Source organism: Harpia harpyja, chromosome 10 (assembly GCF_026419915.1).
Source record: "Harpia harpyja isolate bHarHar1 chromosome 10, bHarHar1 primary haplotype, whole genome shotgun sequence".
Classification (NCBI taxonomy): Eukaryota; Metazoa; Chordata; class Aves; order Accipitriformes; family Accipitridae; genus Harpia; species Harpia harpyja.
In genome coordinates, this window is record NC_068949.1 from 37,102,728 (window position 1) to 37,122,080 (window position 19,353).

At 38.0% G+C, this 19,353-nt stretch overlaps 1 protein-coding gene across 4 annotated transcripts in view; it reads right to left on the bottom strand.

Moving 5' to 3' along the window:
- Positions 1-207: 207 nt before the first annotated feature.
- CCDC186 (coiled-coil domain containing 186) overlaps positions 208-19,353 on the bottom strand; it is a 39,900-nt gene continuing 20,754 nt past the window's right edge. For 3 of the 4 annotated variants that reach the window (XM_052798544.1, XM_052798545.1, XM_052798546.1), the window contains 13 exons: positions 19,008-19,136; positions 17,841-18,053; positions 16,280-16,399; positions 15,594-15,719; positions 15,186-15,284; positions 14,310-14,396; positions 13,386-13,528; positions 10,085-10,340; positions 9,261-9,450; positions 8,075-8,155; positions 6,227-6,437; positions 4,964-5,183; positions 208-4,253 (listed from right to left, as the gene is read on the bottom strand). In XM_052798544.1, the coding sequence (XP_052654504.1) occupies positions 4,170-4,253; positions 4,964-5,183; positions 6,227-6,437; positions 8,075-8,155; positions 9,261-9,450; positions 10,085-10,340; positions 13,386-13,528; positions 14,310-14,396; positions 15,186-15,284; positions 15,594-15,719; positions 16,280-16,399; positions 17,841-18,053; positions 19,008-19,136 (1,959 nt within the window). In that variant the 3' untranslated portion in view covers positions 208-4,169. The remainder of the gene's footprint in view (positions 4,254-4,963; positions 5,184-6,226; positions 6,438-8,074; positions 8,156-9,260; positions 9,451-10,084; positions 10,341-13,385; positions 13,529-14,309; positions 14,397-15,185; positions 15,285-15,593; positions 15,720-16,279; positions 16,400-17,840; positions 18,054-19,007; positions 19,137-19,353) is intronic. The other variant, XM_052798547.1, reaches the window with a different exon arrangement.

Consider the following 19,353-nt stretch of genomic DNA (forward strand, 5'->3'; position numbering starts at 1 on the left):
AGCTGCTTTTAGCCCAGAGCACTTGTTTACAAGCATCACGAGGACATTTCTGCACTGTGAGGAGAGACTCCCACTCACTGAAGATGACCACACAACATGCAGCACCCTGGTGCCACCACCACAGGCCTCTACCGAGAGCTATCGGCGCAATCCAGAGTTAAGCAGCAGTAAATAAGCAATGGTACAAACCACAGACCCAAACCAGACTTTCATACATTTGTATGTTTATTATTTCAAAGTACAATATATACATAAGGTATAGTGATATCTTCAAAAACTTTATACAGAAACAGGTATCTACAAAATTAAATCAATAGACATTCTGTGTATATTCAGACAACATACATACATATATTGGAAGATTCAACATAGTTTCAGTTAGAACACAAAAATGGGAAGGAAACCCCCATCCATCTGGGAAAAGCTCTAAATACCACCCAGGTCCCCCTGCAACGCATCCGTCTGCCCTTTGACAGGTTTCAGGCCGTTGTGGAGACACGGTAAATCTGATTTCTAGTGCCACCTACTGCTGACATTTACCATCACAGCCGGTTCCATTGACAGCGGGAAGGGTGGAGGAGGCCAATTCAGACAGGCCTTGTTCTCTGAACCCCTTCCTAGATTTGGGTCTCTGCAGCATGAAGGCACTCAGCTTTACACTCGATTCAGTGGAAGCCAGAGATCTGATTTTTAATTTTTTTTTTTTTTTTAAGTTATGAACAAAAATATTGTAATGAAAAATATTTCAAGACAGTATAACTTCAGTTTTAGTAGCTGGAAATACTGCAGGTGATGCCAGCAAGTGAAGATGATAACTTATCTGAGAAACAAATCGGTCTCCACTGTCTTCCGGAGACTAAAAGAAAAAATATTGTACAAGTCTATATGGCAGAAAACGAGTGATTTCTATAGCATAAAATGGTATTCTTCAGTTCAGAGGGTCTGGCTTTAGACAATGACAGTGCTGGATTTAACAGGGGGTGGAAAAGCATAGGCAGCTTTCCTGTAGGGCCTCTAACAACAACTGGATGTGCGATGTTTGAATTCAAAGAGCACCCTGAGTATTTAAGAAACAGATGTTTAAGCCTGTAGGACACAACTAGCTACAAGCTTGGTATTTTCAAAAGCAGCCTGTGGCAATTACATGTCTAATGGACACTGAATTTCAATGACAGGTATGTAGCTAACTGCTCCAGGCTGCCTTCAAAATTAGTTTATCAGTTTCTCTCTAAAATTCAGTTTATCTAAGGACAGTTTTCAATCTCAGGTCCATAATATAAAGTTTCCAAAACAAGGGTAAGTGAAATGCGATTGCTATGCAAGCCTTGCACCCACTCTGCACCAGCTGGTGCTCACCTGTATGAACCGCCCCGCAGAAGCACACCTTTTCACAGAAGTGTTCTTGTGAACACCAGCACCGACAGTATTACACTCCTGACAATCTACCCTATGGAAACAACAGACAGATGACTTGCCAGCAACATTTTTATGGCTAATACCCCACTGCCTCTCAGAAATGAGCAACATTATTAAGCAAAGTTGCTGGCGGACCCCGTCATGCATTCATCACATTTTGGGCTTACTGGATAGAGAGTCATTTGCCACTGTGCGAGCTAGAATGAAATTTTCATCTATAACAGGTATGTTTAAAATAATGCCCGCAGAAGATGACTTTGGTCCATGAAGATACTGTGCACAATAAACAATGTAATATTTTGGCTGCTTTGTGTGTCTCCATAACCAAGGAAAGTCTGAGAAGCTACTAGTGCTACAGAGAGGAAGCAGCATTTCCAGCAGGGCAGGAGGACAGCTAACTAGGTTTCTCAAATAACTTAAAAGGAGAAACAACCATGCCAAAAAGAAATAAGAATTTCCACAATGTCATTGCACTTATTCCATCTGCATCCACACTTCTCCTTCATTCACATTGTACACCTGGAGAACATACATTAAATGATTACAGTATTAACATGGTATCGAAAATACTGGAGTCATTCAGCTGAATGCTTGAAAATATCCAGAGATCTGGTACATTAAAGCATGAAAACACAAACATACAAGAGCTAAGCTATGTTTTAACATGCAAATTCTTCTAAATGCTTTCAGCAGAAGGTCTAGTTCAGTCACGAATAACTGCCTGTTCACTTCCTGGAAGCTGGTGACAAATCTGTTTCAGCAGAGCCAGGTAGTTTCCTCTTCACATCACTTAACAGTAAAGCAGAGGTAGTCCCATGACTGGACTGGTCCAAATTCCCTAACATTTCAGATAACCATTGCTCTCAGGAATTAGAAAAATATATGTATAAAAACCCACCCAGATTAAAGGCTCACAGTTTCTACAATGCTCGGTCAGGTTTTAAGTAGTTTGTTTCCACCTTCCCTTTCTAAAGAAATACTTAATCCTTTGACACTGAAGGGACCTGCTATCCAAGACTCCTGAAGCTCTCTAAACCACAAACCAGGTTTTGATCCCAGGAGGACTTTCACAGATGCCTATCTTTAAAGTAAAAAGGAAGTCTCACTGTCTTGAATCAAACTACTCAAACCAAATCAGGCCCTTTTGCTCAATTTGGTTCGTTACAAAGCTCAAGTGACTCAGTGGCACCTGAAAATGAGTACACACCCTTAAGTCACCTAGATGATTTGATAAATTATCCTCCTGTGTGCTGCTGGATTCAGGCCCCTTGTTTTGTGAATGATGCAAATGGTGCCTGTGGTAAGACAGATTCCATGTCCCACCCCCCCGCCCCCAAGTATCCTTTCTAATTAAAATAGCTGAAGCATTGCTATTGTAAATGTACATTGAATCTTTTTTCATGATAATAGGAAGTTCAAGTATTTAATAAAAACCCAAAGTACATATTTACACTGTGATCTGGTGAATTCATTTTGGTCAAAAGGCAATAAATACAGAAATCTATGCATTTACTGCTGGAATAGATATTTCAAATCCTGTAAATTACTTATCCTGGAATTAAAATATGAACATGATGTCATGACTAACCAGAATCTTGTCACCTTGATACTCTTCCTCCATCACCCTCTCAGACACTGAAGGATTGAATAACAGTTCTCAGTTCATGCCATTTTGACCAACTAATTCTTCACAACAGTAGAATTAAGGAGTTGTACAGATTTCTGTGCCACTTTCACAGTACAGCCAATAGATTAAAATCCCATTTAGATATATTTCCTATTTCTTACTATTACTTTCACTAGCTTGTCTAGCCACAGTTAATGAGAAAATTTAGTTAGCTTCCATTTGCCTTTGAAAACAGATTTTCTGAACACGTGAAAACAGATGCAATCATGATGTCTACCTGTACATACGTAACAATGGGCAGTTAAAACTCCTACTTTTTAAATGCTGTTAGTTATGCAGAAGGCCAGTGAACTTTACTAACCAATTATCTGATATCAGACTTCTTTAGATCTGTATGTCTAAAGATCAAGGGTTTACAGGATTTATTGAATTGACATTTGATTCAATTATATATACTCAACAACTGAGTTTGAAAGCTTCTTAATCCCTTAATTTTACTGTTGCTTCTCTTCTTTTGGATAAAGAAACTAACCATTGAATGTTAATCTAAAGCAGAAAATATGCAACATCATGGCCACCACTTAAACCAAAATTTTGTTACAAAGCATTTTTCCATGCGTATGTCAAAAATGCTTAATCAACCTAAATATCACAAATAATATGGAAGAAAAGAAATAATGTCTGAAAGCCCTTAAGGCTCATTAACACTGGATATGTTCAACAGCAACTAAGACAGAATTTGTTGTATTTTTTCAAGCTCCATCACTAAGAGACTGATTAATTATACCAGGCAGAAATTAAAATTTCACTGCAACTCACTCAAAACATAATATGCACTACAAAGCATCTGTATGTCATTTCAAATAAAAGTTTTAGATAAATGTAGTGTGTAGTAAAATTCAGCAGCACCTCAGGCTGGTATTGAGTAGACAGAACCACACTGATGCCAAACCCCATAGATCTCTCACACGAGTAAGGACAGCCTGTATGGTTAAAGGCTGTATATGCAAAATACCGGATGCTTGTGCTGGCAGGCAATCAAATTTCAGGAAACATGTAAAAAACAGTGGTCTGTAGCACCTGCCTTTTCTGCATCTTCATGTTGGTTATTCCATAAAAGTTTTAGTTATGTCTGCTTTATTCTCTGTTCCAGTTCATGCTTGTGTTTAATAAGCCGTTCTATTTCTGTTCCTAGAGTTTGAAGGTTTTCCTTTTGGGGGGAAAAAAAAAAAAAAAAAAAAGGATAGGGTAAGCTATACAGGGTAAATGAGCCAATCAGCACAAAACGCACTAGTAAGTTAAAATTACTGTTTATGTCAGCAGGTTGGTACTTTCAAGTATCCAGAACAAGCACAAATGATTAGACAGAGTTGGAGAAAACCAAGCTCATTTCCATAAAGGATGCAAAGCTCTCAGCAAGTCTTTTTTTGCAGTTACTAATATTCTACAGGCTGCCTAGACAGCGTTCAAGGGGAACGATAATTACAGGAAGAGATCTCCAACTTCTGCAGAACACTGCAGTCCGGCTGGCAGCCTGCACAACATTTTCCAGCCTGCCATCATTCCCAATAGCTCAACAGGGTAGCCAGCTACTGGCACAGGGCGAGCATGTAGGGCCCATGTCCCCGGCTCCATGTGACTGGGGAGAGCATGGAGAGGCCCTTCCCCACTGAATGCACAGGCAGCCCAGAACTCATTTCAAGAAGCAGCCCATTAGTGCAGGATACTACATGGGTCCCAAAACGGAGGTTCAGCACGGATCATGTTACATAACTCTTTGATTAAGCCAATGCTATCAGCGGCACCAATTCACAACCAGCTGACTTCTGAAAAGCCTCCTCCTTTTAACAGCCTGTATCTCTTTGAAGGCAGTATTTCAGAACCACAAGAACGCATGGAAGAACTGGCATAGCTACTCACTTTCAACGTAATATTTTTCAGTAATGTATCTTCCAACACAGCCTGTAGCTTCCTGTTTATCTCTAAGGAGAGTTCCAACGTGAGACCACTATCTGCAGGATGAGATGTGTACAGAGATGCCATAATCCCACCCCGTCTACTCAAGTGTACTTTGTTGAAGTCAGAGGCCTCTGATGATAGCGTTCCAGCTTCTTCCCGCAAAATGTAACTCTGAATAATTCTGGGGGGAAAAATAATTTTAAAAATATAGCATTACAAGGCTGTGAAAAGTCAGCCATGGAAGTAACTTCAGATTCCTGACATAAGAGTAATTTTATTTTCAAGCAGTACTGTATTACTGAAAAGGCAGTAAAAATCAACTCCTGCAATTTCTAGGTCAGAGGAAAACCTGGGATACCAACAGTGCTATGGGAGATGCTGGTAAGCTGAGTCACTACAATGCGCAAGGTTTACATATTTAGAAGTATTTTGAGAAAGTAATATTGCTACTGGAGCAAAAAGGTACTTAAAAAATGCCTCTACTTTTTCTTTGCTGAAAGACTGCAGACAGGTAATCTTAAGCTTTCTACAGATGAGACAAAAATTACAAAGTCTCTGCTCAAGAGTCTTTACAAGCTGTGATCATGTTCTATGAAATGGTACCAGATGGGCATAAATAGGCTCGTTAAGCAAAGGCTAAACTTAACAGACAACTGTACTTTCCAGAGGAAGGTATATGCCACAATTTCTTCCCCTCCTAACTGAAGTTCCAGACATCATCCTGTAAGAGAAGATTCCACTTACACGGAAATCCTGTCTCACATGTTAAATACTGACCACCTTTGGCTCAGACACATTGTTTGGTATGCATGCCAGACTACCATCTGGAATTATGTAAATTCTCCTTCCAAAACAAACACTTATAATCAGCACCCTTTTAAGCACATGCAGAGAATGGACTCTTCTGTTAGCCAGTGGCAGCAGTCCACCTCAAATCAGCCACCTGGTGACCATTTTGCTACCAAAAAACCATTTGCACCAGCCTATTCCTCCTGAAAAATTTTAGTAATAAACAGCTTGACAATTACTGTAACTGCTGGGGAAAGATAAGGGAAAAAAAAGGTCAAGACTAATCCTACCTTTGAGATCTACTTTCACTGCAATATTTTTGTTGTTTTAAATATTTCCATTTAGACAATTACTTGTCTTGCATAAAATCCAGAATACTTGTCTAGTGTACCAGCTCAACACTGAAAAACTGTACGAACAGAATTCAGAACATACTTTGTTTTTTTCCTGATTTCCTCCACCAGTTGTTTAATGTGATCCTCCATAAACTCCATCTTTTCATTTTTTCGAGCATGTGCCTTCTGCAGCCTTAGAATTCTTTCAACCAAGATAGACTTGTCCACCTCTGGGAAGCTATCCACAGCTACTGAAGATCCAATATTCTCAGGTGACCGATCTTCATTGCTGCTGCGCGCATTAAGGGACCCTGCCAACACATACGTATTTGTAAAAGCTCTTTCTGCTTTTATACCAGGTAAAATGTCTCTGCTAGTGCAGTGCATGCATTCATTACATTTCAGTAGCTTAGGGTATTTTTTTCAAAATGTCAGTTTCCCTTATATGTTTGTGGGGTTTTATATAAACAATCCTTATACCATTTAAATGATTCATGCTGAGACACAGCAGTGTAGTCCCCTAGCATGGGCATAGCTCCTTTAGCATAAGTGTGCTTACTTCAGTAATGCTTACTCTTGCATAAGTACCTTCATATTCATTAATATTGCTTTGTACAATACTAAGCTGATTTTAAACATACCTGATTTAGAGTCCACTAAAATTACAACACTGTGAAAACTGTACAGACTGACTAAAGCCCAATGTATAAACACTCTGCAGCACTGATCACTTAAGAGCTTGAAGTATTTTCTTTTCTTTCTGTTCTTCTCTCCAAGTATTCCTCTCTCATACAGTGAGATTACAGGACACTGACAGAACTAACCCAACTTAAAACCCTGTCCTGGTTTCAGCTGGGATAGAGTTAATTTTCTTCCTGGTAGCTGGTACAGTGCTGTATTTTGGATTTAGTGTGAGAATAACGTTGATAACACATTGATGTTTTAGTTGTTGCTAAGTAGTGCTTATCCTAAGTCAAGGATTTTTCAGTTTCCCATGCTCTGCCAGCGAGGAGGTGCACAAGAAGTTGGGAGGGAACATAGCCAGGACAGCTGACCTGAACTAGCCAAAGGGATATTCTATACCATAGGACATCATGCTCAGTATATCAACTGGGGGGACTTGGCCAGGGGGGGCTGATTGCTGCTCAGGGACTGGCTGGGCAGTGGGTAGTGAGCAATTGCATTGTGCATCACTTGTCTTTTCTTGGGTTTTATTTCTCTCTCTCTCTTTTTGTTATCTTCCTTTTCATTACAATTATTGTTATTATTATTATTATATTTGATTTTCTTTCAGTTATTAAACTGTTCTTATATCAAGCCACAAGTTTTACTTTTTTTTCCCCTGATTCTCCTCCCCAGCAGGGGGGGTGGGAAGAGTGAGCAAGTGGCTGCGTGGTGCTCAGTTCCCAGATGGGGTTAAACCATGACAAACCCAAAGATACTGAGGAAGAAAACAGATAACCACTTCTAACTGGATAGAAAGTAATGAATTTTACACAAATACACTGATGCCTCTAAACATGCTAACTGATTTATCATTTACACAGTTGCAACTGTCAACAGTGCAGTTAAACAATGTTGGAAGCCACTGCTCATTTTTGTTTTGCCTCTGGCAGCATTTAAGGGGGTTCTCTATAAACTGGAGTCCTCCAAGCTTCCTCCAAACATAAAAGCAACAAAATACAAAAGGTAGGCATTTAAAAAGAACCAAAATATATAGACATTATAAACATTAAACTTTAATCTTGTAATAAGAATAAGCACCTACAACTGCATTCAGCCAAGTGCATTTTGGTGCTTAAAGGCTATTTTGTCAGCTTTAATGGGAGGCTGCCCACACACTTCATATGCACAAACCACAGAAAGAGCAAGGCTCATGGCAGCACACCATGGCAACCTTATTAAGATCAAAGGATTGTTTTGGCCACCCTGCTATGTGCTACATTACCTGATGAACTGGAACGGCTCCCCATGCTGCTTACTTCTTTGTCGTAATTACCATTTTCCATCTGATCCAATTTCCTCCGTGCTAAAAGTATAACATAATTATGGTTACCAATAGCAGATTAAAAACCAAAAATCATAGTGTTACACAACATACAAAAACTCCAGTCCTCTCTGATCTGCACCAATTTAACATGGTGTGACAACTGAAAGGTAACAGTAGCAACTAAAAAAACCCCAAAACCAAACAGCCCCCCTCCTCTCCCTGCATACAACCATGAAGCACCTGGATGCAACATCCACCATGATCCCTACACCCTGCAGCAGTTGCCAGTTGAAGCAGGTAATGTCGTACATAGGAGTAACTGGGAACAATAAGACTTAAATTTGATTTTACTTTTGATTAGGACTGCCATGTAAATAAGTACTGAATGACAGAATGACAACTCTGTTCCTGGATCTCATAACTATATCACTATGGAGAGCTCAGTGTAGTACTTGTGCCAGAAACACCACTCATTCAGTAGGGATCAAGAGGGAAAGTGCACAGCTGTTCATATATGTACAAAAAGAGACATGGAACTTGTCTTGCACAATACCAACAGGATCTCTTCTTTCAAATACATTTCAAACAGATTTGATTATATTCAAATCTATTTGCATTCAGAGCATATGCGTTATCAGGTATTTAATGATTTCTGTTTGTTGACAAAATTACTCATCAGTCTCTCCACATCCATCTTTAAAAACTGAAGTGCTCTGTTTAATATACTAAAAAATAACTGTCACCAGCAATTTTTGGTACAGTCAGCAACTAGGAAACTTCTAGCAACTTTTGAATATACGCCTACACAGGCCAGGATCCATATATACCCACAGTGACATTTCGGTAGTCACATACATGGTAACAAAGACTAAGCTCTTTTGAAATAAATCTTTCATTTTATGTCTAAATATAACTTTTAAAATGTATTTAAGACTGAAAATTGACACTAAGGCCTGTTTCCTGTAACTGCAGTTTCCACGAGATCTAACTTGCTTGTTCACTCTCATTCTCTTTAGGGACAGGGAGAGCTTGAAGGGCTACACTCAAGCAGTGGGCATACGCAGACAGGACCCTAGTCTCTACCAGACACTGTGAAGGGGCTTACAGAAGGGGCTGACTCATTATATCTGAAAATAATTTCAACCTAGCTGAAGTTGCTTTGTGAGATCTTTCAGGTTTGCTGCATGCTTGCGCTTCTGGGTAGCCAGTTCATCTTTCAGTTCATCCACGTGGGTCTTCAGCGCTGTTAGTTCTTTCTGCTCTGAAGCTAGCTGAGCCTGTAGTGTCTCAACCTCTAGCTTTCGCTGATCTTCCTCCTTGTGTAACTTGGTGGCCTGAAATTGTAGTTTTATTTTCAGCCATATACAAAAAAATTCCAGCCTAACCATACTGTATGCTCAACAGCCTTAACTCTGCACTTTTCACCTGAGAATCATTCACATTTTACATCTATTATTTAGGCTAAACACTACCACTGCAAATGAATATGCAGCACAGTGCAACACTGCAGTAAGACTCCTGAACAATCTCCAAAACATCTGCATGATACAGTACAGAGCCAGGCAGAACTGTACAGTGCAGTCACATTACCTTCTGTGACACACTAAGTATATTAAAAATGCCATTAATCTCATAGTACAAACAGGACCTAAGAAACAGTTTATAGTAATAAATTTCACAGACAAATTACAACCTTTTGATTGTTTCAGTGACACTTGCACAGAGAATAACTCTATACTCCCATGAAGAGCAACACAGTAACACTCCATTCCAGTGCAGTGTGCCTCAGGACTTCTTTCCCCTTAGAAACACCAGGTGTTCATATCCCGCTGCTATTATTCTATCAAATTGGCAAACTCAACAAGAAATTGCAATCAAGTAAAGGCACAAGGTGGAATTCATGTGCCACATCTTTATCGGTAACAGACATCTTACTAGTGCAAAAACGAAGCCGCACACCATACTCACCAGATCATCTTTAGTCTGTTGAATGCATTCCAGCTGATTCTGCAGCTCTCTTTCACTGTAAGAAAGCTTATCCAACTGGCTCTGTAAGGAATTGTTTTCAGACTGAAGCTGTGCATTCTTACTGGTTAATTTTTCAGTGAATATCAATAGCTCAGATTCTCTTTTCCGACTACCTTCAATGTCCTTCTGGAGATCAGCTATCAGAGAATTGAAACCATCTACTTCTTCCTTTAAAGCATTGATTTCTTGTTCATCTCTGTCAAAACAATAGTATCTTATTAGGGATAACCTGAGCTTAAAGATATGAAACCTTATTGAAATAAAAGCATTCAGGTCAAGACCAAATAAGGCAGAGGAACAATTAATGGCCCTGGGGCATCTGTTAGTCACTGGATGGCTTTAAATGCCAAGGGAGTTTGCAGATTCCATTTCGTAACATATCGCAGTGATAAATTGACAGATAATTGTAACCCACATGCAGAAGGACATGCAGTCATTAGCTTCCACAAGGAAGATCATCTCTCTGTATTCAACTTCATGAGCTTCAGTATAGGGCATAAACAAAACCCTCAAAAACAGATGCTGTAGATAAGAGGAAGGTGTGCAAACCCAACAAAGGCAGTCATTCTGTAAGAGGACTTGTCTTTAAGAGATAGGGAAATACTCAGTTTTGAGCTTCTCCAGGACAGCAGTACAGTGACTTCTGAAACATCCTTATCCAAGCAGTGCAGCTCCGATTCAAAGGACCTGTCTTACTCCACTATCCCTCCCCCAATCCTCTACAAAACAAGTTCTTGTTTCTACTGAAGCTCTCCCATTAGGAGACATTTGATCTATCACCTGCAATCCATTTGAGTAAGAAAGGCTGTATCTTCAGTTATGATCAACATTTTAGAGAAAGTGATTTAAATTAATTCCAAAATTAAATAGCTGTTAAAAGAGTTACGGACTAAAAACGTCCTCCTCATTTGCTCTTGCAATATTAATTCATTAGTTCTTCAATCATAGGATTTTCTACACCTTTCTAAAACCTTACGTTCCAACATCAGCAGAAAACCCCTCACCTCTCTTTCTCACAGGGAGTGTGTATAATCAAATTCTAAAATAAAATTAAAGTTATACAAAGCAAGGGCACACATCTTATTTAATTCCCTGTCAGACAGGGTAATTACCAGGAGGCTCAATTCACCTTAAGTCAACAACCCCATATCAACATGTTTCTTCAAGTAGAGGTGAGGCTCAGGCAATCCAAATAATTAATAATTCTGAAAATGAACTATAATTTTGCAAAACTAAGTAAGTAAATTCTACTAGAACTCCACTACTATAAATTATATGCTTCCAGCTACCAAAATGAGGAGTTCATGCGGTTAATGACAACAGAAGTTAGCTAGCATTGCACTACCAAAGGATAACATCAAATGTATTGCACCCTGTATTTACAGTCTTTTTCAGGCTAAGTCCACCTTTCAGAAGACTTAAGACTGAACAACTGCACCACTGATTTTTTTCAGCCATTTACACTGCAAAATATCTCACCTATAGTTCCCATTTAAAAACCTATGCCAGAAGGCTATGCTTCTATTTTACATTTCCAAATTATGTTGTTTCCTTATGACAGGAGAAATCTCTAGTTAACAGTCAGGGTTGAACCAGACAAAATTAAATGTTTAGACCATCCTAAAGAGAGACCTCTAGTTTATCCTTAAAGTTCTCCAATGAAGGGGACCAGGCAACACTGGAGGTAATCAGCATCCAGCTCAGCTATAAAGTTCTTCCCAGCATTCAATCTAAAATCATCTTTCCTGCAAAACTCTTTACTTTTATCCTTCCTCCAGTGAACAAGGATAACTGAACATTCCCTTTATAATGGCCTTTCACACATTCAAGGATGCCTCCCTTCCGTCTTCTCTTCCCTAGGCTAAAGAAATCTGCCTCCTCTATTCTCATCAAGAAAACAGGTAAGATTTTGTGTGAATTAAGATGAAATTCCTTCCATTTGCTTCCAAGAAAGTGAAAGGCTGTAAGTTTATTTATTTTACACAACAATAGGAAAAACAGAGGTCAAGATTCCAGGATTTCTTTTTCATAGATGGTAACGGGAATTTACTGGTCCAAGTTTTAAATCTCTGGTTGAGACTCCACAACTTTATCAAACATTCTAAGGAGTACTGGAAACATGTTAAAGTCATTCTAAGAGAGAAATAAAAGACAATATGAAACTTGATGTAGGGATAAGTATCGTACAGGAAGGATACTTAAAATAAAAATTTATCCAAATTAGATAGGAATGAGAAACAGCTATTTAAACATGTCTCAATTACTGAGAGGAAAAGATAATTGGAAAAACACATTTGTAGTTTCACACTGTGATCACAGTCATTTTAATTCATTTGGCAAGATCCCAAGTGAAAAATAACTGTTATTGGTCAAAGTGTAAGCTTCAGTTGTCTCTAACATATTGCAGTTTCCCTAGAAAGCCTGATGACACAGTGCCAATACAGCTGACCAGCACACAGCAAATGGAAAATGCTTCATTCTCTAAACCCTGAGGAAGGCATATAATCACTGAAATATTTTTCAATGATAAGTAAGAACTGTTTGAAAGCACAGGAGGCACACATGGGTGGTTCTGCTTATCTGACATTTGTCTATCTCCATTTATGCATTGCCACTAGAATCAGTGAAGTGGATTACATTTATATATTCTAGTCCGTATGTACCATATACAAACATGACTATGTTCAGACATTCCTGAAGTGTCCACAAACCCAACTCTTCTCTGAGATTATTTCCCTTGCATTCTTAAATGAGCAAACTTTGACACAGCAGAATGAATTCCAGTCCATTAGAAGTACAAGTGCTCCCTACTAGCTGAATGCAGCTTCTGTCAAATAAATAAAATTCTTTTTGTTAAATACTTTCATTCATCCATCACAATTTTGCAGCAATCAATCTTTCCAGCTTAGTTGCTTTTCCCCAATCTTTCAATAAAACAAGCACTGGGCTGACACCTAGAAGACATAACTTCCTATAGAGTATGCCGGAAATCAAGCACTTCTTATTCTAATAATGAAAGATGTTGAATTAGATTTATCCATCTCAATCCCCTCGTCTTATAAGAGGCTACCAAGATTATCTCCAGTACTAGCAATATTGATTTAGATTAGAAAAACACTTAAATTAGGACATGGATTCTTCAAATTACAGTACATTTTAAAGCATCAATAATTTCAATACAGAAAAACTTTCCACATTCCAGATAATCTTTTAAATCATTCCTCAAAGTGCATAGCTGTACCTCTGATGTTGATCCTGCAGACGATCTACAGTTTTGACTCTGTCCAGCAAATTCTGAATTTCAGTTTTCTGTCTATTAATGATTTCTTTATATTTGGATAACTCATCTTCTGTTCTTAAACGCTCATCCTCTAGACACTTCACCTAAATAGAAAAAATCAGAAACTATTTATGCTCCCAAACTTCAGAGCTGAATTATTCTGATCAAATGTCTAGATTGCTGTACAAAGCTCCTGTGTTACTTTTTGGTGGTTCCAAGTAGCTTAGAACAATATCCCAAGTATTTCACATCAAATACAGTCAGAAAAATAAAGACCAAAAAAAGAAAGCCAAAAAAAAAAAAAATCATATTAAACAAGTGTAACATTAGTTTTGTCCAAAGACTCACACTTACCAGTCTAATGGACCAGGATCCAAAGACATCATCTTTCCCCAGTTACCAGACCAACCCCTTACTATGTCTTCCTCCCTTTTTGTAAGGTCCTATTGAGCTAAATCCCTGCTCTGGATAGAGGGACTGGCATGCTAATCTATAGACTGTTCGGAAGTTATGGATAGCATATACTCCTCACCAGAGGTCACATGTACGAACTCTACAAGACTAGTCTCACAGGTAGGAAAAGTTTACAAGTATTTCTCATTTTCCAAAGTTACTACCTTTACAAGATGTTTACTAAAACGTTTCTCTCAACTTTTCAGACAAATGAGGTGCATACCATGAAACACTGTTGTACTATGGATCAAATGATACTCCCTAAGAAAGGCTACCCAAAGTCAACAGTTACGTATCCCTTCTAGTCTCATGCCAGCCAGTCTCTAATCACAGTTTATTCCGAAAGACATAAAAATACAGATTGAATAGTCTTGTTCCAAAACCCAACACTACGCCTTTATCCCCACTGCAATCCACCACAGCACACATTACCTTTGTTCTCAGTGTTCGAAGCTCATCCATGCCTTCTTTAAATGTTCTCTTCAAGTCTTCCAGTTCTTTTATTTTTGCATGATGCACCTTTTTAAAGAGTGAGAAGCTCCTTGAGATATCTAAATGGACAGTGGCATCTCCTGGGATGTCAAAAAACATCTAGGCCAATGCTGGCCACCACAACAGCTGAGATGGCTTAAGGCAGAACAGGTGCCCTAAAGGTTTGTTTTACTTATTCAAAAAGCAAAGCCAAGCCTAAAAGCTTCTTTATTCTCAGAAGAGCTGAGAAGAAAAAGTGAGATTACACACTCTGTTTTCAGGTGTACAAGTTTCTGGTTTTAGGTGTACAAATCTATGCTACAACAGCCCCTGGGGAAAGTTCTAGGCAAACTGACGCTTGGTTAACTCTGAAGATGGCATACGCACATATCAGCTGTGAGCAGGTACTAAATCACTACAGAATTTAGCTTTTGGCCTAGCAAATCTCTATATGGAACAGAGGCTGCTCCTTGTCTCTCCTTGCCATATAGCTTGGCAAAATACTGGTCAGAGAAAGGCCTGCCTGTCATCTGAATTTGTGCTCTAAATTACAGCAACGTTCACGTTTATAAATGAAAGAGCAGTTATTTCATCCTCATTATATCATACTTTTCTCATAACTTTGTTTTTAAAAAGTGAATCCAAGGTAATAGCTAAATACATCCTCCAAAAAGCAGGGCTGGAGGCAGACACCTGGGATGTAGTATTAGGCCAAAAAGAAAAATGTCTGGCAAAAATTTGAAGCAGCTTAAAATAAAGATTCTCAAAATTAGAAACTCATGGCATTCTTAACTACTAAGTTGCCAGCTGTGTTGTCTCCACACACCACATATTTACCTCCAGGTGATCAGACTTCTCCTGAATTTGTTTCTCTAGTTCTCCTTTAGTTACTCGGAGTTTTGCATCCAATTCATTTGATTTAATTTCTTCTGACTCCTAAAAGGATTGAAGAAACGTAAGTAGAGTTTTAGAGTTTTATGTTCCCCTTTCTAGTTGATGAGCAGACGGCTTTTCATATCACTGAGTCTTTTCTGTAGGTACATAATTCTGAATATGCCAAGAAAAACCCCCACACTGCATGCCAATCAAGACATACATTTTCCCTTTTATTTAACAACTTTTCAAGTAAAGAAACCAGTGACTAGTCATCTCAGCTTTGTACCTCGCACAGGATAATTCTTCCCTGATACAGCTTAAGACAGAAAGGGAGGAAAAGACGACTCAGGTGCTAAACACTAATTTCACCTCCTGAGAAAATGTGCCTACTTGATAGGTTTTTATCATTTCTTGACAGTTTTTCCTTATCTGGTCTGCTTCTTCTTTTGCTTCAGTTAATTTTGTCGTTGCATCTTTGAGGCGTTCTTTGGTTTCCTACAAAAACAGTAATAAATAATGGCTTAAACATATTTATCTAACTTAATCTGGGAAAAGCATTTCTCATAATAAAAGTTTCCTATTTCAGTATGGAAAGAATTAACAACAAAAAAAAAGTATGTCCAGCATTATTTTTCCTCTTGCTTCCATTCAACTATTACTTTATGCAATTTCGTTTGTTCCAACACTGAAAGCACAACAAAAGGATCTCTCGGTTATGTGCCATGCACATTTTCAGATGATAGATTTAACTCTATCACATAAAAACTAAACTAAGAAGAGAGTTAATTCATACAAAAAAAAAAATAAAATTAAAAGTTCATCACCAGATTAAACAGAATCCCCTCCCCATACATTCTCCCCTCACATCCTTTCAACATTTCCATTTCAGTATCAGTATCTTTAAGAGCACTATTCTGACTTTTGCTGCAGGTATTCAAATTAAACAAAAAACACTTCAGAAACAGATTTTAATACTATATAAAAAGTAAACAGTATAGCAACTACATTCCTCTGACTATATTTTCATGTCATAATATCAGTACCACTTCACTAACCTTGTGTGAATCCATTTCTGTTTTCAATTTGTTCTGAGCCCATTTTACTTTGATAACATGAGAATTGATTTCTTCTTTCAATTTTTCTATTTCTCTGTTGAGTCGAGTGGCTTCACCGTCCTAAGAAGATTTCATAGATACTATTTTATGGATTAAATCATCCAGTGCTTCTACAAGACTCCTGCTCAAGTGTCACATGCAGGGTTTTTTTTTTTCCTTAATGCCTGAATTTTGCAAAAGCATGCACATACTTGAGAGTGCTTGATAATGCTTTAGCCCATAATCCAGTGAAAAAAAAAAAAACGTTACTGTTCTGGTTTGAATAGCAAGGTAAGGCTGCATTACTGTTAGTATACATTAACGTTACATATCTCTTAGAAGACAAAGCACAGTCTAGAGTTCTGATCTAAAATAAGTATCTCCTGGGTAAGCTGCACAGTCCTCTTTTTCTTCTTTTTTGGCAAAAGGATAAGGAAACACAGGTTCAAAGTGGTAAGGTCATATATTATACAACGCTACAGAAAAAAATTGTGACACCAATGGGTCAGTATTACCAGCTATACAGGTGCAGACTAGTGTGAGCACTGACAGCAAAACGTATGCAAGTCAAATCACTAACCCGTGCCAAGAAAGGATGTTAACAGAAGCAGATTGCTGGCAAAACGTTTTATACCAGTACCCACAAACCACTGCATTAAGCCAAATTTCCAAATTGTGTTTCTGAAGTAATAGGCTCATCTTACCAAAAAAGTTTAAAGCAGCAGAATTCCTGTAAGGGTCTAGTGTAATCCTCAGGAGTTATGAAGATAGATAGTATGTTAAGTTTTGTTTAGGAAACCTCAAGTCAAGCTGCCACTTCCCATTCATGTGAGAGAGGACACTGAGGTGATTTTTTTGTTTCAGAAGCGTAATTTTTAGGACTTCTATTAAGGTGTATTTTTCTGATCCTTCTGTGCATAGTACAATCGCTCAGAAGAGGCCCAAATCAAAGTTTGAACCCTATTTACCAATTTTTGCATCTTTCACATGAAATAAAATTGTGAAGCACAGCTATGAAGCACAATACAAAAGACCTGGAAGAGGCTGGTGGGAATTTCTTACTGGCTTCTAAAAAAGAATGGCTAACTTTTGGAATTGGGCCTGAAAAATTCTATTGCTTTCTTACCAATTTTTAGTAGTACAAAAGAGAAAATACAGAGTGAAAACAGAAAAATAGCAAAAAACCCTACAGCCTTTTAAAAAAAAAAAAAATCCAAACAAGCTAGAAATTCCCTCAAAATGCAGGCTCTGCAACAAGCAGTCTTTTCAATTTTGTCAAAAAAAACCCTAATGTTTCACAAACTAATATTCAGGGAAATATTAAAAGGAACTTCAAAAAGATGACAATGAGAACTCAGTAACTTCTTCCCCTTCCCTTGAAGGAAAGGGGTTTTCACAGCTATACAGCAAACCCAAATGAAAACAGGTTTCTTTCCCCAAGTACAATAGCAAACAAGTGATAAGGTTGTTCTGATAGTGCTTTTAATCATTCACTCAAGCCATACAGCAATACTTAGAGCACCTTAGTTTCATAGAGCTGGTGCAATCTTCCTTTTTCCTGGGAAAGTTGTTTGATTTTATTAGTATGTTTTTCTATTTCTTTGTTTGCATCTCTCACTCTTCTCTCAAGTATCTCCTTTTCCTTTCGGAGGTCAAGCGACTCCTTCTCCCCTCGGACGTATTTCATCACCATTGTTTCCTTTTCATGGCGTGCTTCTTCACATTTCTTGTTTGCCTTGAAAAATATTAAAATAGAATGAATCAATCTTGTATTTCATAATTAGCTTTTATAAGATGCTACTGGATATTTTCAGTATTGCAGTATAGTAGCATAACAAAGTAGGACTCAAAAGCTCCAGTTTTGCAAAGACTAATGGTTAGATCCCACTTAAGTACTAGAATTACTCATACTTCTAACAGTAAATATATATCTAAGCAGTTGCAGTTTCACAGCTAAACATCTCAAATGAGTTATCAATGCATTAGTAATTTGGGATATAATTTGTTGTTTCAGAAGGAAAGAAGTGTATTTGCTAAGTTTTAGTAACAAAATAATTTTGCAAATACCCAATACCAGTCCTCTGTCTTCCCTTATCCACATGCCAACTGCACAATCATTATCCAATGGCTTATTTTCAGTGGCTTATTTTTACAGATTCCCCCTGCCTCAGCACTAACAAATTCAGCCTCAAATAAAAGAAAGAATCAGACACTGAGCTTTAGAGTTTGAGCTTTAGAGTTTAAACAATAGAGAAAATACTTGGCATAATATGATACTAAGGAAAAAAAAAAAACCATCTCAGTTCTCAGTAATACATGAGACAAAATAAGAGCTTTGTGCTGAGTTGAGAAAAATATTAATTTTGTGATAGCCTGCCTGAAAAAAAGCCACTGCCAGCTTTTACCGCCTTTTGAATCAAGATCAGCTTACAGGCAAAGAAAATGAGATTTCCTTGAGGGCTGAATCCCATACATATAAACATACACATTAAAAAGAGTTATCAGGCACTCTAGAATGTTAACAGCTATTTATAAATTCAGTGATGCCAGTTATCAAAAATGCTACTGCATGCTAGTAGTTCCAATTTTGGAAATTTTTGCCTTACCTAGTGATCTAACAACTGAAGCTGCATTTCCTACAAGAACCAAGTTTGTTCATAAGATGTTCAATAATAGTTTTCTCTATTACCTGTTCCATTCGAAGGGCCATCTCCTTATGCAACTGCTGAATAGCATTTTTGGCTGCTGCATCTTGAGTTAAAAGTTTGTCTTTACTGGCTTTCACTTCTTTATTAAGCTCTTCCATTCTTGCTTCCAGCTAAAAGACAACATTATGAAATAATTATAGGGAAAATACGACTTTGATCATGTCTTGTACAGGCAGGAACATTTCACACAAAATTAGATGCTTCAACAGATATTTACCTGTATTTTACACTTCTCAAGCTGCAACTATCCATATCAAGATCTAGCTTTGCATTACAGCACAAGCATGAAATATATCAATTCTCATCTTCAGTGAGACTAAAGATGCA